The sequence below is a fragment of the Antedon bifida genome, chromosome 2 (assembly GCF_963402885.1).
Source record: "Antedon bifida chromosome 2, ecAntBifi1.1, whole genome shotgun sequence".
NCBI lineage: Eukaryota > Metazoa > Echinodermata > Crinoidea > Comatulida > Antedonidae > Antedon > Antedon bifida.
In genome coordinates this window covers 32,122,278-32,149,026 of record NC_136227.1, presented here as the reverse complement: position 1 = coordinate 32,149,026, position 26,749 = coordinate 32,122,278, and the positions used below count along the sequence as shown (strand labels likewise).

Below are 26,749 nucleotides of genomic sequence, written 5' to 3'. Positions count from 1 at the left end.
TTTTTTTACACTGGAGAAGGAATAATGTTTTTCAAAAACATTACCATTTCTGTCTGGCGGTTTGTCTATTTATTTTATATTTATTTATTTATTCAAATCCCTACCTCGCAGCCAATTGTAAATGTACATTAAAAAGTTCAATTACTTAATAATATATGAAAACTATTACTTAAAAACTGCAAACATGTCACAATTGAGATCTAGCCTTTTTGCAGTAATATTTTTTTGGATTAATTTAATATATAATTTCTAATATAAATCAGAATTCTGTATATGAAATGCATTCAGCCCCTGTCGTTGTGGACAGACGAACGGGCGCCGTTTGGTAACAGCACTCGACATGAGGGACCCTGAGGGGAGAAGAAAGTTGTGGCCTGTGTCGTCCACACCTGTGCGCAATTCAGCCCAATAGGATGCAAGTCACAAGTTATTCCCCCATTTACATAATACTTAGGTTGTAAATCTTAACACGATTCTCTTTAGTTTACAATCAATACTGTAAAGTATGAGATATTTTATCTTATTGTTTACAGTATGATTGTGGGTGATGCATCTTTATTGACTTCATAAACAACACATCAGCTATCCCTTCAGTGCTGGCTCTACCTTCGATTTTTATATTAGCTGTTTTGCTTTTCAATCATCATCAAATTTATTAATTTTTTCGCTTTTGTGTCTTAAACCAACCTGTACTCAAATACAATACTCGCTGTTGGTCATACCATTATCAGCATTAAATTGATGATAATACTTAGCTGGAAGTAAATCCATAGTTATAATTTGACAGTAACCTACATATTTTTTATTGAATCCTAATGATATTCTTTGCCACAAAAACAACGTCAGTTTTCCAGTTTTTTGTTGTTGCACTCTGCAACACATCTCCCTTTTCGTCCACAGCTACCGTATATATCCCTGGAGACTCTCTCAGTGGGACAAACTATACAATATGCCATACAAATAAAAATCTTGAATTTTTAATAATATGCTTACATTATTAAGAAAACATAACAATTTTGCTTATGATTGAGCACACTTCCTAAAGATATATATCCTTGGATACTCTCTCATTGGGACAAACTATGCCATATACCAAACTGGAAAATAAAAATCTTGAATTTTTAATAATATTCTTATATATTATTAGATAAACATTTTTCTGATGAATGAACACACTTAAAAAAGCTAAATATCGCCCTTACTACTTCTTTCTTACTTTTCTTATGGAAATGTAAAGTACTGTCCCATCACAAACTTTGCCATGCAAATGAAATGGGAAGCTTTGTAAAACTCTGTCTACACTTTTATCAAATTTTATGTGATAAAAAAAATGTGATATGCCCATATATGGACATGATGATGTCATATCACTACTATATTTGGGCATATCACTACCATATTTGTTACCAAAGTAGTACAAATTACTACATAAACTATTTTATTTTGAAAACAACTTTACTATTTAAGTAAAATGAACTATATCTGAACTGCATCATTTCCTTTGTTGAAAAAATTATTCTTTTGCTAAAATTTCCATTTTTGCTTCCCTTTTACAGCAAGCCCTCTAGCACAATGTGGCCTTTTGCAGGTAGAGAGTTTTTAATTGCATATTTCAAGGGTTTGTCATAATATTGGACATTTTTTTTAAAGATCATTATAAAGCCTGCTAATGTCATATTTTATAACATTAATTTGTTTTAATCAACGAAATATAATGTATCTTACAAGAAGTGAAATATACACCAGTCAAGACAGTTATTTTGACGTTTATAATTGTGTCATCGTCGAGACAGCTGACAGTTGTAATGAATTACATCATTATTTTTTTTATTTGTATATTTCATTTCTTGAAGGAGGCATTATAAATCTTTATTAGAAACTAAATCATTTTTTTTACTTTGTATATGTTTGTTTAAATTTATATTTTTTTTTAAATTTCCATTTATACATCAATCACTTTTGGGATTTTTTTTTTCTTTTATCATTGGTTACTAATTGGAATAGTGTAAACTTCCTTTTGTAGATTTTTATTGAATATCTTTATTTTCTTTACTACATCTATTAACTAATATTGAACATATTTCTATAATCTTTATCTATTCCACTTTATTCAATGATTTTTCAACATTAATCTCCTAATATAAAAAATGAGGACTTGAAGACTGTATACACATAGTTATTTATTCAAAGCAACTACAAATATTATTAACATTTCTGTAGTACCTTTATAAAGACCAAAGCACTTTACAAGAACACATCTGAAGAACATTACTACTCTTAATATTAATAAAGACTTTTTCAATATTTACCACTGACAGTGAATTGTTGATTGTTTTTGTGAGACTATTCCATAGTCCAACCAAGCTTTGAAAATGAATGTCAACAGAAATGAAATTACGCACAACACAAATAACATTTTATATATTTTTTATTGTTTGCATGAAGTGGCATCTGTTGTGTAGAGATACTGCTATAAATTAATACCATATATATAAATCAATATTTGTATTAACTTTATGGATTAACCTTCTTTTTATCATGTATTTATTCATACTGTACTGTGCATTCATGTTTGACACTTATTTTCATTGATTGATATTTTTTATTGATTTTCAATAATTTTATTATTATTATTTTTATTTATTTATGATGGTATTTTACACAAGCAGGTCTTTTGGAGTATGAAAACAATTTCATCTGGTTTTAAAGTAGTATTAGGTAATGTTGATTAATAGAACAGAATTAATAAGAACAGAATTCATGACAGTTGTTTTCTTCATATACAATTGCTCATTACACTACAGATCCATAAGATCAAAAAAAAAATGGTATTCATTTGTAATAAAAGAAATTTAGTTAGGCAATTTATAACTGCGAAATAGTATTCTTGATATAATTATAAATTGCAAGCAAGTTGTTTCCATTTTCCTCCATCACTCCTAAACAATAGTACTGTACAGTGAGAAACGTTGATTACTAAATCTTGTAGAAATGTTGTTTCATTGGTTTATTGTCCAAATTCTGTCATTGTCTAAAATGTGCAGAATATATTGTTGAAATCAAAATGCTTGTGTGCGTATTTTGTTGATTTGTTTCCATTAACCTTGTTAATCTTCGGAATCTCCAGGTATTTGTTGAGATTTTCCAGGAATTCCTCATAACTTTAGATTACTGCGGCTTGCAATCCTTTTGTGTTGTGTTGTTTCCATCTATAATACTTTATGAAACTGCTATTACTTGTTTTAATATACCTATCTACAGTATTATTACTTTACCTTATCTCTTAAAACTCCAGAATTTCATAAGTTTAGGATAACGTTATCTCTTAAAACTCCAGAGTTTTAAAAGTTTAGTATTACTTTATTTCCTAAAACTCCAGAATTTCATAAGTTTAGAATTACTTTATCTCTTAAAACTCCAGAATTTCATAAGTTCGGGATTTTTTCCTAAATCCACTTTAATTTAAAGGAAAATGGAATTGTTTTTTTCTCTCTCAAACTCAAAGGTTACTACTTTCCAAAACTCTAGAATTTCAGTTTAGAATTTTGTCCTAAATCCACATATTTAAATAAAAAAGAAACTCGATACTACAGAATCACAAACTTATTTTGTTTCTATAGATTTTTTTCTCAAACTCAAAAGGTTACTGCTTTTCAAAACTCCAGGATTATTTGTTACTTCCTTTAGATGAAACAAAATATTAATTTTGAATTGTGATATTGCTGGAACTTTTTCATTTATACTCTCCGCTGGGAATGTGATACTGTCAATGTAGACATTCAAAAAATAAAAAAAAAAAAGATATCTAGATCACTAACTGTATTCTAACAGATAAATACATTAAAAGAATCTCAAGGGATTTAAGATTGCAAAAGAAATTTGGCAAAGAATGTATAAGTTTACCTAAATTAAAACTGTAATTTATAGAAAAATCCCAAACGAATGATTTTCTTCGAAAGCGGTTTGTAGTTTATAAACAAAGATCATGTTTCAGATTACATTGAAACCGGTTTTTTCGGGTAGCATTCATAATGAAATAACGTCATTATTACCTTAAAAACAGGAGAATGTGTGAATGTTATTTCTCCACGGAAAGAGGTTCTTGGCAATTGAGAGCAGCAATTACTAAAGTTTTTGATCCGTTCTTGTTTTTTTTTCTGGCAAGAACAGTTTTAAAACTTTTCTGCTCAATAAATATATTTTCAAGTAGAAAAAGACCCCATAAAGAATTATTGTGTATGTAATTATCTCCATTTCTGTATGTCCATAGCTAGACTGCATTTCAGGAAATTCAAAAGTCAACTTAAAACTTTTCTTTTTAATTAATTACTAAGTATTGTTAAGTACTCTGTTCTTTGTGGGTCGCCATATAAAAACTTGTATAGAATAGTACCTCCATAGTAATTTATGGATGTTCCATAGTACTTGATAACCATGTTTGCTCTGGCCCACTTTAAAGACTTTAGTTTTAAAAGTTGTGAACATTCACTAAAAGCGCAGCATACATTCTGACCTTGTAGGAATTTCTTTCTACAAGATGATTGATGTCATTCAATGATAGTGATATATGAACAAAACAAGCGATTCATTCCATTACCTTGCAAATAGCACCTACTGTCTGAACGTTTCGGCAAATTATACACACTACTTGCACCTATGATTTATAATGGGTTTTTTTTCTGGTACGCTAAGATGAATCGGGTAAAACGTTGTTAATAACAGAATCACACAGTTATTGTGAGCCTGTGTCATTCATTAGTTATTAGTCTCTACATACTTTAATGGAAGAAGGATAAGAATGAAATCAAGATTGTAAATGGTTTGAATTTATTACCATTTACATCTTACGGAAATAGTTTCATCTTTTAAATGTATGGTGATTGATGAGAGTATGTATATGCCATTTGTCCTTAAATTTGAAATTTATCTTGCTAGCTTTGCGTTACCTTTAATAGTCCTACTTGTTGTTCATAGCAATAAAAGAGCATTTAGTACAGAAAATTAAGCCTTTGACAACAAAACAATGTCTACTGAACTGGATTGAAGATTTACAACTTTGTAAATGTCAATAATCATGTTTAACTGGAAACTAAATTTTTACTTAGGCCCTCTAGGAACCGACAGCAGCCCAAGTGCAAGCTTACCCATCAGATCAGCACATCGGGTGATTAAAAATTTATAATAAATCATTATTTTTTTTAATTATTAAATTGAAAATCAATAAAGCAATTATTTAATGAAGAAATAACAATAATTAAAACTGTGTATGCCAAAAAGTCGAGCCGCGTTTTTTTATAAGAAATATTTTATAGTTTATCAATGTGTACTGTATGTGGGAACCAATGGCTTAGAACAAGTTGAGAAAGAAGACTTTTTTTTAAATCAAACTGGATGAAATGACATTAACTTGGTTTATATATAACACAAGAAGAAGCAAATGGATTTAAACCTTCTAAAAAGTGTAATCTTAGGCTTATATCTTTACGATTGTCTGAGTATCTCTATATTTATCCATGAATTCAGAAGTTTAAATATCCCCTTTGGAATCTCAAAACATTCACTACCAGATTAGTTTGTCAAGACTGATTCCATTACTGATTATCCAATTATATTACATAAGCCTATGTAAAAATGTGAACGTGATTGGTTGAAACTGCATCACATGACTACCAAGTCACATATTTCCCTCACCTTGCGCTTCAGAAAATATATATTCGCTCGAGCAAAATATTATTCCCTCAGGAATGTCAAATCTTATATTTCACCTAATCATGAAATATCTGTATAATATTAATATACAGATTTTGCCTGCTTAGAGGTGTAATATAATATTTGATATCGTCTAAAGGAATTAAATTTTTCTCAATACTATGTTTTTACGAAGCATTTTATTGTCAGTAGAAACAGGTCTAGCTGTTTATTACCTACATCTGTGTGTTATTAACAAAGTTTTACGTAAAGTGTCAGTTTATATTTGTTGTAATATCTATTTAATGAATTTAGGTCTAGTGTTGATTTTCAAACGACTCGTCTTCAGTTTACTGGATTCATATGTGTTGCATTACGATAATACTAATAACGTTAATCAATTTTCCATTTGGTCAGGTTTTGATGGAAGCCATTGATAATGGATTATAGCGTACCAAATTTAGTAGTGTATCTTATTATCACAAAGTTTCAATTGTCATTATTATCACGTTTTTTTGTGATAAATGGATACCGTAGAAGCCCTATTAACAGGACACCTTTCGGATCAAACAAATTGTCACCTGTCTTGTCTTATGAATAGGAATTGTCTGAGTATTTCCCTTGCCCGTTTCATGTGGAAGTGTCCCCTGAATATGAGGGGTTCGAATGTATTAATAAAAATGACATGTAATCTGTAAGATGATGATCCTTAGAAATTAACTTATTGTAACACACACACACACACACTTTGTGACTTTGCCATTCGATTGGTTAAATTGTATGATGTGCTGTTCAGAATTAGTTCTATTGCACAATAAAAGTTATATTTAATGGTTCTATTGCATGGTCACCTTTTTGAAACATTTTTAGAATTTTGTGCAATGTTAGGCTGGTGACGGTGTTACATATTTGAATACCAACCTGTAGTGTGCTCTGTCTATAACTGTTCTATTTTGCTGCCAACATCCGAATGCTGCCTTTTTAAGTTGCCTAGCCTTTGGCATTGATTGATGGATGGAAGCAGCAGATTCATTGAATACAAGTTTACACATACAATTTACAATATTTGTTGATAAGTTGAAAGCCCTGACTGTCCTTTTTAACTTTGCTCCACCAAAGTCAATATTTTTACTTGAAAATAATCTCCACATTCATCTCATAAACATTCATTATTTGTATACTGACATACAGTACAAAGATTCCAGTGCAACTGATACTTCGTTCAACCATCAACTATACTGATTTAATCATGCTTTATAAGCTGACTGCACTATCATCAATTAACCCTTAGGTGAAAATGTCATTGATTGAGTATGTCTATACATGTGGGCAATTCAGTGAACGCTTATTTTCCTACCATTAAATTAACCGATTCTGTAGTTCAAAATTTTGAAATATCAAGTAGGATATTGAGAAACTACCGTCTACCAAATTCGTTGCGTGAAAACATGCTCCGGGACAACATGCTCCGAAACCTAACTTGCTCTAGGACAACTAGCATCATGTCACTTATTATTTGCGTATGATATAATTTTGTATTGATTACATTTAAATCATCATCAGGTTTTATCCATGTTAACATATTCTAATAGCTGCAAGTTTGTACAACCCATATAATTTGGCTTGTCATTTACTTGATAATGATATTGTCTTGCCAAAAAGTTGTCATGTAAAATCATCAAAATCTTTAATGGATTACTATAGGCTTATAACCTATTAGTACAATACCTGATCTTTAGGTGTTTTATTACAAATATGGTGGCATACACACCCACAAATAAAGTAACAAAAATCATTATTTTCGAATTAAAAGCAATCAATTTTTATGGCCAGCCTTTTTCCATTCAGCTATGTTATAAGGGAAATTAAAATGTTGTTTTTTAGACAAATTTCTTTGCTATGGCTGAATGCTGCGTTTGATAATTTTCGGCCATATTCTCTACATCACAATAATAGTATATAGTGGTAATAATAGTATAAGTTGCTTTTTAGCGCTTTTTATCAAATTGCATCACAATGGATTCGATAATGTGTTTAATATACAAACCACACTGCTATCACATGCTTTCTTCCTTCTCCCCATAAGGGTCTTTTCCTGTCAAGCTGCCACCAGATGGCGCTCATTCATCAGTCCGCGAAGGTCATGAATTTTGTAATTAGATGCTCCCATCCATTGGATATGTAAACCCTAGTTTATTATTATTTTGCTTAAATCGCATAAATAAAATGAATAACATAATGTTTTTATTATAATGCAACAATATCTCGTGAAATGTTATAAAATCGTTTCGCATTTCTAAATTTGATTGAATCTACAATTTTATGACAGTTTACATAGTAAAGACAGCAAGTAGGTACTTGAACGGCACATTTTCAAGTTTACAACCCTCATTTTATTTTTCACCGTCACGATTGAATTTACAAGAAAAGTAAGGAAACGTGACAAATTGTTTTAATGCTTACGAATTAAATTTGAAAGTTGAACATAAGCAGGACAACTAGAGGCATTTTAAATGTCTTAAATAAGCATTTCAAAGTTTGTTTATTTTCTTGTTATACATATGCATACAATATATAAATACAATAGGGTTAGTACACTAGTGTCTAACTAGTACACTTGTTTATTCTCATTATATTCATTTTCTCATTTATAATTTTTAATTCTTGTAAAACTCCTTAAAAAATGATGTTGCCTTCAATTCCATTTATCTTTCTATATTTGGTATATAATAAAATCAATAGTATAATAATATACTTTCACATTTATTACTGTGTATCTTAATTCTATATTGGTAATTTCTTATTCATATAACTGTTTACCTTCCTTTTTTTCATATATTATTTATATTTATTTTAGATATTGAATGAAAATTATGGTAATAAAAAAATGCCAATTTCCATATTAAAAGAATCCTCAAGATTCAAGTTTTTGTTTAATACAATCTTTAGATAGACACATTTTTTAATGTTAAAATGTTTTTTTTTTTTAACGAATTGCATACTTGAAGCTAACCATCATAAATTAAGCCTAGTATATACCCATCGTAAGTGTAAATTGATGTCCTGTGTGCCGTACTTAACGCACGTATTCAGTACACATACCTGATTGATAACCAGAACTATACTAACATAAAAACTCATAGAATATAGGTAGCTATAATGTCGGGTTCATTTTGGTCCTATTTAACGTTTTCTCAATTACTTACAACATTCAAGGGAATATTGAATAGCCGTACGTGGACAAACACAAATGTAATCGTTTAATGTGTTTTGGTGGCTGGTGATTATTCATTGATCAAATCAATTTTTTACAAAAATATTTGTTTTAAATCCCATGACCAAGCTTTGTACATATCGAGCACATTCGTAGCATCCATTAAACAGAATTTATGGATTGGTTTAATCATTGCAAATGGGTGTCTGACACGAACATCTGAAGCTTATTTGATAAGTCATCTTAATTTACAAAATTCAGGACTAGATTTAATGGCTTACCACGTTTTGTAAACCACTTCAGCCAATGCATTCTGTTCTGCCTAAAGCCTTGTTTGGTTGGGTACTTTAGGAACAAGATCACTGGTCATGAAAATGTAAGAGAAGTTTTGAATTGTTTGTTACTGCAGTAAAATCTTTATTTCTCTGAAAGTTATCCGGTAACCAGCATTAGCAAATAAAAGTTGCTACAGTGTACACATTGGTAAGAAAACATAAGTAAAAAAAAAAATAAAAAAGATTACTGCATTACAAAATTGACTATACTCCAGTAACAACTGGAAAAGTACTCACTACTACCAAATCAAAGTTTACTTCAGTACCAGTTAAAGTTACTGCAGTAGATGTTAAAGTTACTGCAGTAGAATAAGAACATAATGTACAAATTGTTGTTGATGTGATTTGTAAATTACACTAGGATGTAGCAAAAATTTAAAGAAGAGAACCTGTTGTCTAATGAATAACCTATATCTCACGAGAAAGAAGGAATTACCTTCTAATTTTTTAATGGCACATTTTGCCGATAGGCCTCCATTTCGATCAGGCTCATAATCTACACTCTACAATATTGACAATATCCTAGTTAAAATTTGTAATGAAAATTCAGCCTTAATTGTAGTCTGCTTGACAAGTTCTATCTCCTTATAGTCTCAACAACAGTTTGGCTCTTCAGTTTTCAAATGGCATTAAAACACTTCATTATTTATAATTTGGAGAATAACGTATGATTTATTTCAATTTGTTTTTATAATGTTGGTCAGAAGATGATTCGTAATCAGTTAAAGAGCGTACCATAAGCGCATACAGAAATATGTGAAATTAATGTGTATAAATCACATTCATTTTATTTTAATGGATTTAATTTATTGTCAATTTAACTATTGTAAAATATAAACTTTAATTTAAAATGATTGCCCTGGAGAATATGGGAACTTATTGTATTTCATGAGATGCCGCCGCGCCATTTTGTCTAAGTTTGTCTGTTATTTTTTATTAGATTAAGATCCTTCAATATATTTATTTAAGGATTTGCTGAAGACATTCTAAAACTAATTGCTTTTGCATGATCCTTCATTCCTATTGGTTATTTTATTTTAAGTAAGAATTCATTCTGTTATATAATTTTTTTCTTAATGTTTTGTGTTTATGTATTCCATTCTGTGACAGGCTTCCCATTGTTTGAAATATTTTGAAATTGTTTTAAATAAAACTATTGAGATTTGTAATTAGTAATTAACTGTGTCTGTGTTAGTGGATATGATGAGTACAGTACTAGGTGGTGGACAATCAAAAAAGTTTTTAACTATTTCAGGGGGAGAGGGTTTGGTGAGTTATGGAGTATGGCCAAAGAGGTTGAGAGTAATGGGGTATCAACATGGCTAGAGTTTGGACTGGTGAGGTTTTAAACTATTTCAGGGTGCAGGAGGTTCATTGAGTTATGGAGTATGGCCAAAGAGGTTGAGAGTAATGGGGTATCAACATGGCTAGAGTTTGTACTGGTGAGGTTTTAAACTATTTCAGGGTGCAGGAGGTTCGTTGAGTTATGGAGTATGGCCAAAGAGGTTGAGAGTAATGGGGTATCAACATGGTTGGAGTTTGTACTGGGAAGGTTTTAAACTATTCAGGGTGCAGGAGGTTCGGTGAGTTATGGAGTATGGCCAAAGAGGTTGAGAGTAATGGGGTATCAACATGGCTAGAGTTTGTACTGGGAAGGTTTTAAACTATTTCGGGGGAAGGAGGTTCGGTGAGTTATGAAGTATGGCCTATTTAAGGGTTGTGGATTAAGAGTAATGGGGTATGAACATGGAGTTTGTACTGGTGAGGTTTTAAACCTTTGAGTGGAGTCAGTGAGTGTGAGGTCGAGAGCTAACCTGCTCTGGGCAGGTGTTACTTCTAGTGTTGTATAATAAAGTTCTTTTTATGATTCGTGAGAATCTTTATTCAGATGTGTTTTATTTTACAGTACAGTTTTTTATATTTCTCCTGAGGTGAATAAATTTGAAAAAATTGTCCATTGAATATAAAAGTTTCATTCATAAAACAGAATTTAACAACTTTGTTTTTAAGTACAATGTTGTCCAATTAGTTTGCATTCACTGTTAATTGCTTGTCATTTCAAAATGACAATTTGAAGTGGACAATTGATGTTTTATTTACGTAATGAATGTATGTAGTTAATTCTTCATACAACTTTTTTTTTTTTTTTTTGCCGTTCTTTAGTATCTTTCAGTTTTATTGAATGATTTATGGTGGAGCGAAAATCGCTTGCTTTGAGAGAAAAACTACCAATTTAATTAGAGATTTGTTTAAAGCAACGAACCTGAGATGTAGGTTGATGTTCCATGTTATTGGTTATTAGTTGTTGAGGCATGTATCAAGTTAAAGCAGTTTAATGTTTCAACATGTATGAAAATTGAACATGTTTTATAACCCACTATTTTCTATTGAATTGCATGTATCAAAGCCAACTTAAACGTGTTTTAATGTTTGTGATATGATGGTTAGAAATAAAGATTAGAGTTCTACAAGTTTTATAACAAACTATTTTTTTATTGAATTGCGTGTATCAAAGCCAAGTAATATTTGCAATATGATGGTTAGACATGAAGATTAAACTTCTGCAAGTTTTATAACAAACTATTTTTTTATTGGATTGCATGTATCAAATCCAAGTTAAACATGTTTTAATGTTTGCGATATGATGGTTAGAAATGAAGATAAAAACTTCTAAAGGTATTATAACAAACTATTTTTTTTATTGAATTGCGTGTATCAAAGCGAACTTAAACATGTTTTAATGTTTGCGATATGTTGGTTAGAAATGAAGATAAAAACCTCTACAAGTTTCATAACAAACTATTTTTTATTGAATTGCGTGTATCAAAGCGAAGTTAAACGTAATGTTTGCGATATGATGGTTAGAAATGAAGATAAAAACTTCTACAAGTTTTATAACAAACTATTTTTTTAATGAATTGCATGTATCAAAGCCAAGCTGTGTCTATCTTTATTGCAATTATGTATTATAAAGATGCTTTTTGCCCATAATTAAATAACATTGAATATTTGAGAAAGTAATGAATAGTATTTTATTAGATAAAGTGCAGCTTTTGGCAATAGTTATTATTTATTGTATAAATATTGATGGGTTTTAGTTATTAGTCTATGGTTGTTAACATAGGATTGTACTTTTTTTAATGTAAAGGATGTGGCCCATAGAAAACTTGGAATGGAAATATAAATGTTGAATTTAGAGTAGGATATCGATGTTTCTATCTGTGTATGATTATCCCAAATAAGGCTTGCTACATAATTGTGTAAACAGGTTAAAGAATAAACCAAATAGAGTTACTGAAGTAACTGCAGTAGAGTCATTTTTAATGGTTTCTGTGAAATGTGTAGTATACAAACATGTAATTCTTGTTCTTAAATATTAAATGGTATTGTATGATAGTTCTTAATATCGTTGTTTAATGGTACGATGTAAATAATCCTCTTTACATATAGATGCGAATTATTATTATCATTAGTTTACAAATCTCGTACTAAAGGAAGACTAGGTGGGATTATGTAACAATAATATGAAATCAAAACTTAAGGATTCGCCGTGGGAATTTTGTTCTATAAGTAACCAAACTCTCTGTCTTTGTTCAGCTCTGTTAAATACAATATATCATGTATCTCTTTGAGAAAGCCTACCTTCTTAATTTAAGAAGATGCAATTTGACTTACCTTACTTTTTTTCTAAAACAGAAATAATTTTGTCTTAAAGATAACTTACAATAAATTTGCTAAATAACAACAGTTACTGCAGTAACTGCAGTAGAATCATTTTGACATGGTCTGTATACGTTAATATTCTGTATTTAAACATTGTTGTTTGTAGGACTACTCTGAACGTGATGTATAAAATATCATGATATGATCTCAGTAAACAAATGTTTTGTATTTTTCAGTAAATTTTGAGCACCAGCAAGATTTTGTAGACGTGAACAAGCGAGTTCGCCAATTGGAATTGTCTGCATCATCTAAAAAACAAGATTTGAAAAGATGTTCTTCAGAAAAACTAAAGCCCGAAATGAGAGATGCACTAAAATGTCACCTTGGGGTTAGCTCAGGACGTGATTTTGACGATGAATCAGATGATAGTGATTATACAAGTTCAGTAGAAGGCGTTTATCAACTCCAGGATTCCGAGTCGGATGAAGAGTTACCTCGTAGTCGCACGCCTGTTGACAAGGCTACAGACGAACTACCCCACAACCTTTCACATACTGACAAAAAAGATTTACCTCGCGGGCATACAAGAACGCATGAAGACGTCGAGGACTGCGACGATGAATTTTCTCCAAAACGAACAAAGATATCAGAAAGTGGATGTGTTGAGTTGAATACGGAAGCCGGTGCAAACCCGTTGCAATCATCACCGCGACAATTACCCGTTTCAACAATGCCATTGGGATACGGTCAACAACGGCCATGGAAAAGCTCTATGCAATCACCGTCACAGGGTAGTGAGAGTCGGTCAAGCAACACACGTACAAGGGTCATTTCAAGTAGCAATGAAGATTCTGAAAGTCCACGGTCAAATTCATTTTATAACACTATGTAATAATTTCTATTTCTTGTTAGTGTGTTTGTTTTTCAATTTTTAAAATGTATCATTCTTTTATAAATCAAACTGTTTGTCTTCTTATTTTAATTGTTGGAGCAAAAGCAGTTTCGGCTGGATGGACCACCCTCCTAAAATATTGTTGAAACAAAATAAAATAAATAAGATTATGCTTGAATACTTACCGAATTAACATTAATTACCATTGTTGTATATGACTTAGTGCCCAAGTGCGAAAGTTGGCGACTATTAGGGAGGGGATTATACTGTTTTTGCAATTTTACCAAATTATTGTGTCCAAATGTAGCCTAAATTTGGGTAGGATATTCTCTAGCATAGGATTATACTGGCATGTTAATCTTGTATTATATACAGTACCGTATATCTCTCTATCGTCATTCTACTCATGTCTGACTACTCGTGATCAGTACTGTATATAACACAAGAATAAAATGTTGCATAAATATGAAGTAACACTATTCTATTTTTAAACGACTAGTGAAAGCTTTTCACAGTAAATTTCTATGTAATATTTAAAACAATGACAACCAACCATGACAACTGTATCAACTGGTTGCACAAATAATCAATAGATAACAAAATACACAAATCAAATCAAATATAATTAGTAGGGTGTCCCCTAGGAGTGTCCCTTTAATTGGGGTGTCCATTTAATTGCAGTGTCTCCTAGGAGTGTCCCTTTAATTGGAGTGTCCCTTTAATTGGGGTGTCCCCTAGGAGTGTCCCTTTAATTGTGGTGTCCATTTAATTGTAGTGTCTCCCAGGAGTGTCCCTTTAATTGGGGTGTCCCCTAGGAGTGTCCCTTTAATTGTGGTGTCTCCTAGGAGTGTCCCTTTAATTGGGGTGTCCCCTAGGAGTGTCCCTTTAATTGGGGTGTCCCCTAGGAGTGTCCCTTTAATTGTGGTGTCCCCTAGGAGTGTCCCTTTAATTGTGGTGTCCCCTAGGAGTGTCCCTTTAATTGTGGTGTCTCCTAGGAGTGTCCCTTTAATTGGGGTGTCCCCTAGGAGTGTCCCTTTAATTGTGGTGTCCCCTAGGAGTGTCCCTTTAATTGTGGTGTCCCCTAGGAGTGTCCCTTTAATTGTGGTGTCCCCTAGGAGTGTCCCTTTAATTGTGGTGTCCCCTAGGAGTGTCCCTTTAATTGTGGTGTCCCCTAGGAGTGTCCCTTTAATTGGGGTGTCCCCTAGGAGTGTCCCTTTAATTGGGGTGTCCCCTAGGAGTGTCCCTTTAATTGGGGTGTCCCCTAGGAGTGTCCCTTTAATTGGGGTGTCCCCTAGGAGTGTCCCTTTAATTGTGGTGTCCCCTAGGAGTGTCCCTTTAATTGTGGTGTCCCCTAGGAGTGTCCCTTTAATTGTGGTGTCCCCTAGGAGTGTCCCTTTAATTGTGGTGTCCCCTAGGAGTGTCCCTTTAATTGGAGTGTCCCTTTAATTGGGGTGTCCCCTAGGAGTGTCCCTTTAATTGCAGTGTCTCCTAGGAGTGTCCCTTTAATTGGAGTGTCCCTTTAATTGTGGTGTCCCCTAGGAGTGTCCCTTTAATTGGAGTGTCCCTTTAATTGCAGTGTCTCCTAGGAGTGTCCCTTTAATTGGAGTGTCCCTTTAAGTGGGGTGTCCCTTTGTGTATCCCTTTAATTGGGATGAAGTGCCCCATCCAGCTTTAGTTTCCCTTTTGTGTCTACAGACTGTAATTTCTATTATAATGAGCCTGTAGTTTGTCTGCATGGTATAATGAGAATATTTAATATAAGTAGTAATTTTTTCTGGTAATATTTCATAATGAGCAACTGTAAATCCCAAACATCCATCAATTTGAAATGAGCAACATCGCATTTTGCTTCAAAACAAACAATAATTGCATAGAATTTAATCTATATTAATTATTTATCATAATTTTTATTAAAAAATCATAAATAGATTGCATAATGAATGGTTGTAAATTTAATGTAAAAAAATAATTTGCAATCTCAAGAAGAGTAGTGTAATAGCTTTGGGATTGCTTGTATCCTGGGAAAGCTGCTTTACTCTCAATGCCTCATCCTTCAGATAGGATAAAAAGTTGTTGGTCCCATGTACATACATTGCACATGTGCATGATAAAGAAATTGGTACATATTCAAAAAGAATAGGGAATCATCTCCAAGTGTGTTGATCATGGTCTTGTACTGGGCTATCTGAAAGAACAGCCTTTGTCACCCAGCATAAAATAGAATTTGTACACTTTTATCATTTTAAAATATGTATGTGAAAAATCCATATTCTGTATATTTTTAATATTAAACACAATAACCAGTTAGACATTATACTTTATTTTGTTTATTTTCCAAAATAGGAACATATTTTCTCAGGATAAATAATATTATATTTCGTTATATCGTGATTTAAACTTTTAAGATTTATATTTTTAATTTATAATCTGTTTTGTATGGTTGTTTACCAAACTCATTTTACCAAAGTAAATAGAACTGACATTTTCTAATGATTAATTTCTGATAGTATTCCTAATAAAATATATATATATTTAGTATTCCTAATAAAATATATATATTTGGTATTATGGTAACGTACAGGATAATTATAATTATATTATAATGCTCAGTTATTGAAAATATTTTGTGCCCTAAAGGCTTTCAAACATCTTGATTCAAATTCAATTTACCATAGAGTTATATTACTACTAGAGAACCAACTAGACAACAGAAAAGTGATACTAACAGTCTAAGTTAATGGAAATTAAATTAATTTTTTGCATACAGTTTGGCATACAAATGACTGTTTATAGAACATGCCTGTGTTAATTTAGTGTTGCATAACAGTGTATGCGGCTTCATTCTGGAGATCTGATTGGTCAATGTGAAGCAGGCCTATTCGATTGTCCATGGGTTCACTTTTTGAGAGCTGTGATTGTGTTGTAGTTGACTCTCCAGTTGTAATATAATAACTCTAATCAGTGTACATGTTTTTTTTCTCTTCTGACCCTCTGCTAAAATATATTATAGTACCTTCATATTTTACATGAGGTCTGAACACAGCCTTAATTTTTCAGGAATTTAGTAAGATGATATTTTGTACAATAACAAACAGAAACGAAAATTTCCCTCAAGTATATTAAGAATAACATGAGTATATTAACCCATCGTAGCCGGCTACAAGTAGACATTAATTGATGTACATTTGATACTACGAGAAAAGTCATTAAGCTTTAGGAATTAGAAAACATCATAATATAAACATTTTGGTTTAACATAATACTTCAACATAATACCAGGGAAGAAGAGTAACATTATTGTAATTTCACTTTGCCCTAATCTACTACTTTTTTTAATGATGGTTGAAATAATTTGATGTATTGAATAGCTTCTATATTCAATTCATATGAAAAAAACATATCCATATCAAGAAAATGTATGTATCATACGCCATAAGCCTAATAACTATAACTTTATACTTAACATAATACAGGCACCACATGTGATACATATGTGACAATGTATCACAGTTTTTGCCGATGATACTGCTAATAAATTATGTCATAGGATACAGTACAGAATCGAGTATTTTATGAATGAAACCAAAATATTACACAGAATATGTAAAGATAAAGTGTAAGTTACTAATATATATAATTAATAAATTGTCTCAATTAGCCTATGACATAGTCGCAGAGATCTTTAGGCCTACTTGTTGGCGGCTAGCGAGGGGTTTAGATTGTCTCAATTATTCTGTGCCTATGACATAGTCGCAGAGATCTTTAGACCTACTTGTTGGCGGCTAGGTAGGGGTTTAGATTGTCTCCATTATTCTGTGCCTATGACATAGTCGCAGAGATGTTTAGGCCTCCTTTTTTTGTAGCCAGGGAAGGGTTTAGAATCCAGATTTTTTGGGTGTCAGTACATCTTAAGCTAGCAGCAACCTCAAACTTGACATGAATGTACATGCACTGTTGCGGTGTACAGTAATTCACAAACTAGATTTTGTCACAAAATTAAATCAATATATATACTTATTAATTATTAACAACTGCTTGTAGATAAAGCATTGGATCTTTAGTCTTAAATTTTACTTTACCAATATTAATGTTTCCAAACTTTCTTTAACTTTTCTTCTCTCATTTCTACAAACTTTGTTGACCAAATTAAAGATTAATATAAGAATACTTTTTACAAAATCTATATATTGTATTTAGCCAAGCTTACATCGCAAGAGGTGGTAAAACGTCAAATACTATTGATGTTCAATTAAACTGATGCTAGAATATTGAATAGTGAAATCTTATTGATCATGTTTATCTAGCAATTTCCTTTTGCCTGAAGATATTCTCAAAATGAGACATGCAATTCATGTTTAGATTATATAACATTGTTGCAGTTTGGAAAATTAGGTAAAGTTACTTTTTAAACAATTCTGTAAATAAGGTGGCAAATATAGTGCTTGAAATACAAAAATAATTATTCATGACCTTTTGATGCATGTTGACCTTAGAAATCATGCTTTTACCATCCCACTTTAATACTAAAATAATCAATTTTCCTCACTATGAAAAATGATAATAGGAAAATGATACAAAACCATTTTAATACAGTATTGTTTGGGCTGCGCATGCCTACAGTAGTTTATGAAGATGATGTACCAACAAAAAAACATTTTGGCCAACATGGCGTGTCATAACTATATTTGAGCTTAACTTTGCCAATGTCTTATACTGATCATCTGCCTCTAGTTCTGTCCTCCGCTTGATCACTGATCCAAATCTGTACAACCCTCATTATTTATTAGATCTTGTATTTTCATTTATATTATACTGTCTTAAATCATTTCTCTTTAAAGTTTTTAAGCAATTATTTGTAAAGTAAATTTTAAAGCTGTCCGTAATGTTGCTCTAGCAATAATCAATAATTGAGTTAAAGAGGTCAGAGGTAAAACTAGTTACGTTTTCGTATATCTGAGGCAACAATTACATTGTTATATGCGCTATTTGCAGCTGTGTGGACGTCAAATTAAATGTGTACATTTTAACAGGTTGAGGTTTTTGATTCCTATCTAAATAGGAACTCCACATACGTGTCAATGTGTGTACGTACCCTATACATACGTACCATTTACGTTATCCGTATGTCTTAAATTTTAATAATATTAAATGATGCATTTCAGTTCGTAATCTAAGTCATAACTTTTTAATCAGTGACATGTGTTTTTAACCTTACACATTTTCATTATTGTTATTACTTATTGTTATAGTAGAACTTCAGCTAAATAAGCATATCGGGACCAAATAAATGCCCATTGAATAGGAATTGACCGTAGTGTTAAAACACATAGACCAATTGCTCCTCAAATATTTCATGAGAAAATGTCCTCTGAATAGGGGGTTTCCCAAATAAGTGTTTCTATTTTATAATATGTTCTTGTTAAAACATCTTCAGCACCATGTTGTATTAATACCAAGGATAAACATTTATTACGTATTTTATGGTTGCCTTTATTTATTTATATTATTATTAACATTCTTATTATGTTTTCCTGATATTGTTCTTTAGTATATAAACATAAACATGGTTAGAGTGATATTATTTCAAGTGTTTGCACTTGGTTCCACGACACAAGTAACATACGGGTAATCCGTCGCTTGTGATTGGTCACAGTACCTTGCGCGTACACTTGCGCGTTGTGTCTCAGTGGGAACCAAGCTATATTATGTATGACCAATACGACTGTATGATTTGATATGTAAATATTCTGTTTTCTCTTTATATACGTTGTTTGATAGTAGGGTCTGATGTATATTTACATTTATTATACAAGATACAAAACGCAAATAAATCCTTAATTTTGAAAAGAAAATCTTCATTAAAACTTCTTTTAGCAAGTAGTTCCACGGTCGTGTTCCATCATCCATATTAATTATTATTAAGTAACTTGAGATTATTTCGTTAGTAGTCGCCGCCTAGACTTGAATCCTCTAAAAACGATAAACTATAATCAATTGAGGAAAACTATGGAACGCAGTGAGTGCCACAGTAAATGCTAAAATAATGTCGCCGCACGCGCACGGTGAATTAACAACGTAACTAGGTCCTAGTTTTACTAAGCCGTCGTAAATCGGAAATGATTGCATATAAATTACCATTAAAAAAAACTATCGAAATGAAAATAATATACTCCTTATGAAATCCGTGTTGTGCACTACTTTGAAGCGACGCGGTTAACGAATTACTGACAAAAAAATTAAATGAATAACATTTAAAATAAAAAAAATTAAAATAAATATAATTTATAAAGATAAATTAAAGCACAGACAATGAATCAAAAATTGAATGAATAAAATCAAATGTTTGTTGGAAATTAGCTGAGATACTTTTACAGTTTACTTAATGATGTATTCAAGAAAACATAAACACAGTCATTTCGTTATACAATATGACATAACTCAAACAACAACCAGTTACTGCATTTCTTTTACATATTCATCAATATTTCTTCTTTCACTGCTGGAGTCGGGTAGAAATTAATCATTAGTTTGAAGACAAGGTATACCCTCAGGCTGAAGGAGGCGAGCGTGGGCACTACATAATTTGAATTCTCAACTACTGTATGATTATTCATGACTGAGTATTCATTACCTGTCCTATAGTACATGTAAGTATCATATCAAACGCCGATGCGTTTGATATGCAAGAACTAATATTTCATCGTGTTGCACTCTTGTAACTATCTCTATGTTATTACAATGATGAGAAATTACATTGCAGTGATATGTCCGTCCTAATTGGTTATTTTCGGCATCGGTAATTATTTCACCCTCGGCGCTTCATACGTCGGCAATTCATATTTGTGTATTTTCATTTTCATTATGATTGTTAGCAAAATTATAATATTGTAAGAAATACATTACTTCATTAAATATTGTATATGTTATTACAATGATGAGAAATTACATTGCAGTGATATGTCCGTCCTAATTGGTTATTTTCGGCATCGGTAATTATTTCACCCTCGGCGCTTCATACGTCGGCAATTCATATTTGTGTATTTTCATTTTCATTATGATTGTTAGCAAAATTATAATATTGTAAGAAATACATTACTTCATTAAATATTGTATATGTTATTACAATGATGAGAAATTACATTGCAGTGATATGTCCGCCCTAATCGGTTATTTTCGGCATCGGTAATTATTTCACCCTCGGCGCTTCATACGTCGGCAATTCATTTGTGTATTTTCATTATGATTGTTAGAAAAATTATAATATTGTAAGAAATACATTACTTCATTAAATATTGTATATGTTACTACAATGATGAGAAATTACATTGCAGTGATATGTCCGCCCTAATCGGTTATTTTCGGCATCGGTAATTATTTCATCCTCGGCGCTTCATACGTCGGCAATTCATATTTGTGTATTTTCATTTTCATTATGATTGTTAGCAAAATTATAATATTGTAAGAAATACATTACTTCATTAAATATTGTATATGTTATTACAATGATGAGAAATTACATTGCAGTGATATGTCCGCCCTAATCGGTTATTTTCGGCATCGGTAATTATTTCACCCTCGGCGCTTCATACGTCGGCAATTCATATTTGTGTATTTTCATTTTCATTATGATTGTTAGCAAAATTATAATATTGTAAGAAATACATTACTTCATTAAATATTGTATATGTTATTACAATGATGAGAAATTACATTGCAGTGATATGTCCGCCCTAATCGGTTATTTTCGGCATCGGTAATTATTTCACCCTCGGCGCTTCATACGTCGCCAATTCATATTTGTGTATTTTCATTATGTTTTAAACATAATAGCAAAATGATAATGTTGTAAGAAATACATTACTTCATTAAATAATTAGTTTTTTAATGAAATGTTTATTACTATGTTATGAAGAGCAACTTAATTATGAAAGTCGTCTCATCCACTGATGAAGCGCAGCTCCAATTGTTGTAATTTACGAAGTTTTATGGGAAAAAAGGCAATATTTTAAAATTGATTTTTACCCAAAAAAAAAACAGTCCTAGTGGGAAGGGACATTAAACGCAGATGACGTACTTATTCATATATTCAGCTCATTGCATCCTTCATTGATTTATTCTATAATGTATTTATTCATGTATTCAACATCAGAAACAACAATATGAAAGGAACGAACTTATTTAAAATCCAGATTATATAGCAACTCTTTTCAATCTCAACTATGAATAACACGTAAGTATGTTTAGCATGTAGTGTTTGTGTCCAGTTATCGCCTCGTCTTCCTCCTCCGGTAATTCTAAATGTAAGTTTCTATCCTAATTGTACCCCACGAGTGTTTCGGAGATCCGAGAACCAGTGTTTCGACGCAGCACGAGGCAGGAGTAATTTGACCAATCACAAGCGATGGATCATCCCGAACTCTCTTGTTATAAGCTTGGTTCCCACTGGGACGCAACGCAGGGGCGTAAGCGAGTTGACCAATAACAAGCGAGTACTCCATCGCCTGGGATTGGTCAAATTATTACGCCCTTGCGTTGCGTCTCTTTTTTTTTTTTTTTTACCATATTTAATGAGGGTGATCCATCCAGCAATTGCTGATCATTAGGGACCCTCAGAGATGCTTGACATAAACAAAGTCTTATTACAAGTCTTTGGGAGTGGAGTTGTAATTTTGTCCTTAGAAAAAATCCTGACATGTGATGGGACTTGACCCAGGACCCTTGGAGTGGTAGCCAAGCATCATAACCACCAAGCCACAACTCCACTTCTCTGAAGCGTGGTTCCCACTAGGACCCAACGCAAGGACGTACGCTCAACGCAAGCGAGTTGACCAGTAAAGCTTGGTTCCCATTAGAACGTAACGCAAGGACGTAAACGCAACGCAAGCGTTTTAACCAATGACAAGCGAAGTTATAGACAGTTAGCAATCACAAGCGAATAAGCCATCGCTTGTGATTGGTCAAATCACTTACGTTGCGTTACGTCCTTGCGTTGCGTCGCTAGTGGGAACCAAGCTTAACAAGCCACTGTGCGAAGAATCCATTGATTGTGATTGGTCAAATCCCTTACGTTGCGTTACGTCCTTGCGTTGCGTCGCTAGTGGGAACCAAGCTTAATGCAGGGAACCAAGCGTAAACTCCGGAGTTTTACTAGGCGGTGTTAAAGGGATATTGAGTTGATTAATCTTCAATGTAGCCCCCAGTAAGTTTACTGAAACTATATTTTGAAAGATGGTATCACAGTGGATCAAATGAATGACGTTCGTTGGGGGAATGGGAGAATAATGTAAGATTAAAATGTGAGCTATGATAAAACTTTTAGTAGGAGTTGATTAAGTTGGTTTAAAGAGGGACTGATTTAGGATTACCTGCGCTCCATTATGACGCAGAGTAGGGGGTTAGTGTTGGTGTTCCAGTGACAAGACGATTATAAGTGTATTTTTATCGTAACAATCATTCATCAAACCAGTCAACATTGATTTTTATCTGTTGTATTAAAAACTACGAAAACTGCGAAAACCATAATGGAATTATGTTGGATTTGATTGAATTTACTTAGCTTATGTCGAACATATCGTTAGGTCAGAAAGTTCAGATAGTTTAGGATACTTGTGTACCGATAATGTCGCAAATATCGTTAGGTCAGAAAGTTCAGATAGTTTAGGATACTTGTGTACCGATAATGTCGCAAATATCGTTAGGTCAGACAGTTCAGATAGTTTAGGATACTTGTGTACCGATAACGTCGCAAATATCGTTAGGTCAGATAGTTCAGATAGTTTTGGATACTTGTGTACCGATAACGTCGCAAATATCGTTAGGTCAGATAGTTCAGATAGTTTAGGATACTTTTGTACCGATAACGTCGCAAATATCGTTAGGACGTCAGACAGTTCAGATAGTTTAGGATACTTGTGTACCGATATAGATTATTGTTCGAACCTTTTAGATCCATTTGAGACAATTCGAGCTTTAAGTAATTAGAGACGTCGTTCCACTCGTCTGTTAAATCTTCGTCTATCCGCCCTGAAACGAAAGCCTGATAAACCACCCGATTATCGGCATACTGTATAATTTCTCCAGTATCGTAGGACTATTCGGTAATACAACTACACATGTGTTTCACATGTACATATCTCCCAAGTAACATATACCATAACTTAACCTTTAACCCTTAACCTTACATGATATAGGCACCACATGTGACACAAATGTTAAAAGTTTGTTTTTCATATAACATAACTTAACCCTTAACCTTACATGATACAGACATCACATGTGACACAAATGTTAAAAGTTTGTTGTTGTCGTTATAGATACATTTTAAGTATTATGTCTCGGTACGTTTCTGTATTATATGTATTTTTCTTTCTGACGTTTGTTAACTCTTTTATGCAATATGTGTAATGGAATCATGCTGTTCGAAAATCGATTCTGTTAAACTAATCAAAATATCTTCAAGAAACCAAATTACATTTCTTAATTACATTTCCAGTTAAGAATAACTGTTTGTTACCAAAACAAATTTGAACGAAAAAGAAAAGATGGTCTGTGTAGGAGGGTTGTCTACTGCGTACCGTATAAACAGTTTCCCAATACTAAGAATGGGGAACTTTGTTTTGTCCTAAAAGTATCCCTTTAGGCCTAATGAGGTTCTACTTGTATTCACAACTTTTTCGATTTTGTTGCAAATAAATGGAAAAACTGAACGCAGTAGGCCTATAAGTAAACTATTACATTTATTAGTATTTCACCCGATCCCAATGCTGTATCTCCATATACTTTATCTATCTCCGAAGTACGGTATCAAAAGGAATATTTATATACAGCATCTCATTTATCACATATGGTGCCTGTATCGTGTAAAATGTTAAGGGTTAGGTTACTACTTATACATGTGAAACACATGTGGTGTTGTATTACCAAATATTCCTAAGATCTTTCGGAAATAGATACAGTACCGAGTATCGGCTGAAAATAAACTAAATAATAAATATAGGCCTATTCTAAATCCACCTTAACCATGTGAAGAGGTGACATTGCCTAATTATTAACCATATTACGTCAATTTATTATGGAAAATCGCTTAAATACATTCGTCATCCAAATATATTGTTGACATGATGGAAATAGGCTAGACATTAAAATAGATTTTCCGAAAAGTTTACGATCTTATTTCCATTAATTCGTATCCTTTAAAATCTAAATAAAAATATAAAGTATAAATTCTAAAAATAAATCTGAAACTAGTTAATTAAAAATACTTATTTCGTTTGAAAGTACCGATGTGTGATTAACATTTTAGTTTCAATTCGCTGAATAGAGTGAAAGAAACTATTCCCTGCGTTTATAACTGTATAATAAAAAACTTTAAATATTTGACTAATATAAGAACTATATTAGGAACATAAAAACCATTAACAAATAATACATGTTTATATAGCTGTATAGTCTTATATTTTGATAATGGAAAGCACTTTGAAATATGCATTAATATTTCTTTCGTGACATAATACTTTTATTTTACGTGCATTTATATAACTAGAACGTCTGCAATACGCATGGACAAGTATTGACCTATTTAGACTGAAGGATTTCATAAAGAGGTCATTAAATAAATGGCGGTAGTCCGTGAGAAGATTCTTCTGAATCTGAAAATGTTTAATCAAATCACGATCGAGATGACAAAATGCTCTATATTTTAATTAAACCATGGATAAATAGTACAGACACGTCACTTAATGTGTGGTTTTTATTGATTTTTACATTCAACATTGCCGAACGAAATATGTCACGGCTGTTGAATTTATGCATACAGTATATGCCTTATCCTGTCGTCGAACGAAAGCTCCCTGTTATTGTCCATCGCTTCGTGATTGGTCGAATTATTTGCGCTGTGCGCGCGTGTGTTACGTTGGGAACAAAGACCCGTATTCTTGAAGAGGACTACTATCTTTAGTTTGTCAGGACTATGTGATAGTCCGGACTACCTTTGATCTGGTATTCTTAAGCTTGCATTTCGCTTACGACGTCCGTGCATCATGTTATTCAATCTCATCGTACCACGTGACACTATCATATGCAGTTGCATTCATTGTGTAATGTCTTACTTATTTTGCTTCGCGTTTGGAAAAAGAAAAATGACATAAAAGATAAATAATAAAGCTATAATTTGATGATTCTAAATTGAACGCTCAATTTGATTATCTTGACATTTTGAGATATATTGTTTTATGTACCGCAGTTCTATGTCGTAACGATGAAATTTAATCGATCGGTTAGTAGCTATGGTGTTGAATTCAATAGAATTGCATCTTAGAATATCCCGCTAATTCTATTTTATGACTACTATTTACTGTTAGAAATGCACAATAATCATCAATTTATTTGTTTTCTATCTAATTGCTCAAGTGAATAAACCGAATGTGATAAGTGCCATTTAAATTCCAAGTTTATGCGGTTTTCATCTGCGTGCGTGATTATTATTGCTTTATTTATCATCTTCATCTTATTCTTCAAACATGTTTAAAAATTAATAGAAACACTTTCACTCATTGATTCAATAATTATTTTCTTCCTTTAAAAATGTATCGTCACCCAAAATCATGAAACATTAAGATTTATAAAATCAAACTTTGAATAGGCCATTTTTGAAGTTTTAATGACGTTATTCACTTTCATAGGAAAAACACAAAATAATTATTTCACAAAAATACAAAATATACAGTTGAATTTAACCAAAAACTATTTTTTGCTTTAAATTACAGTTTTTCAGATAAATATCTTTTTTGGCAATCCAATTTGTGAATGACTATTATGTGACATTAAAATGGCACACTCAACCAAAAAAAAGAGATTTTTTTTTTTATTTCAGGGGGACAATATATCTTTAACATAATATAAAATAGTAAACAAGTAACACATTAAGAATACATTTTAAAATTAATGTGGAAGTAGTTC

At 32.1% G+C, this 26,749-nt stretch overlaps 2 protein-coding genes across 3 annotated transcripts in view; both read left to right on the top strand.

The window, feature by feature from the left end:
- Positions 1-14,642, top strand: part of LOC144834672 (protein phosphatase Slingshot homolog 1-like) — a 58,176-nt gene extending 43,534 nt beyond the window's left edge. The window contains exons 16-17 of one of the 2 annotated variants that reach the window (XM_078689560.1): positions 1,557-1,588; positions 13,137-13,178. In XM_078689560.1, coding sequence (XP_078545686.1) covers positions 1,557-1,588; positions 13,137-13,139 — 35 coding nt within the window. In that variant the 3' untranslated portion in view covers positions 13,140-13,178. Of the gene's footprint in view, positions 1-1,556; positions 1,589-13,136 lie in introns of both variants that reach the window. The other variant, XM_078689559.1, reaches the window with a different exon arrangement.
- Positions 1-22,801, top strand: part of LOC144834680 (CDP-diacylglycerol--inositol 3-phosphatidyltransferase-like) — a 107,577-nt gene extending 84,776 nt beyond the window's left edge. The window contains exon 9 of the transcript XR_013610994.1: positions 22,613-22,801. The gene's annotated coding sequence lies outside the window, so the exon portion shown is untranslated. The remainder of the gene's footprint in view (positions 1-22,612) is intronic.
- The last annotated feature ends 3,948 nt before the right edge of the window (positions 22,802-26,749 follow it).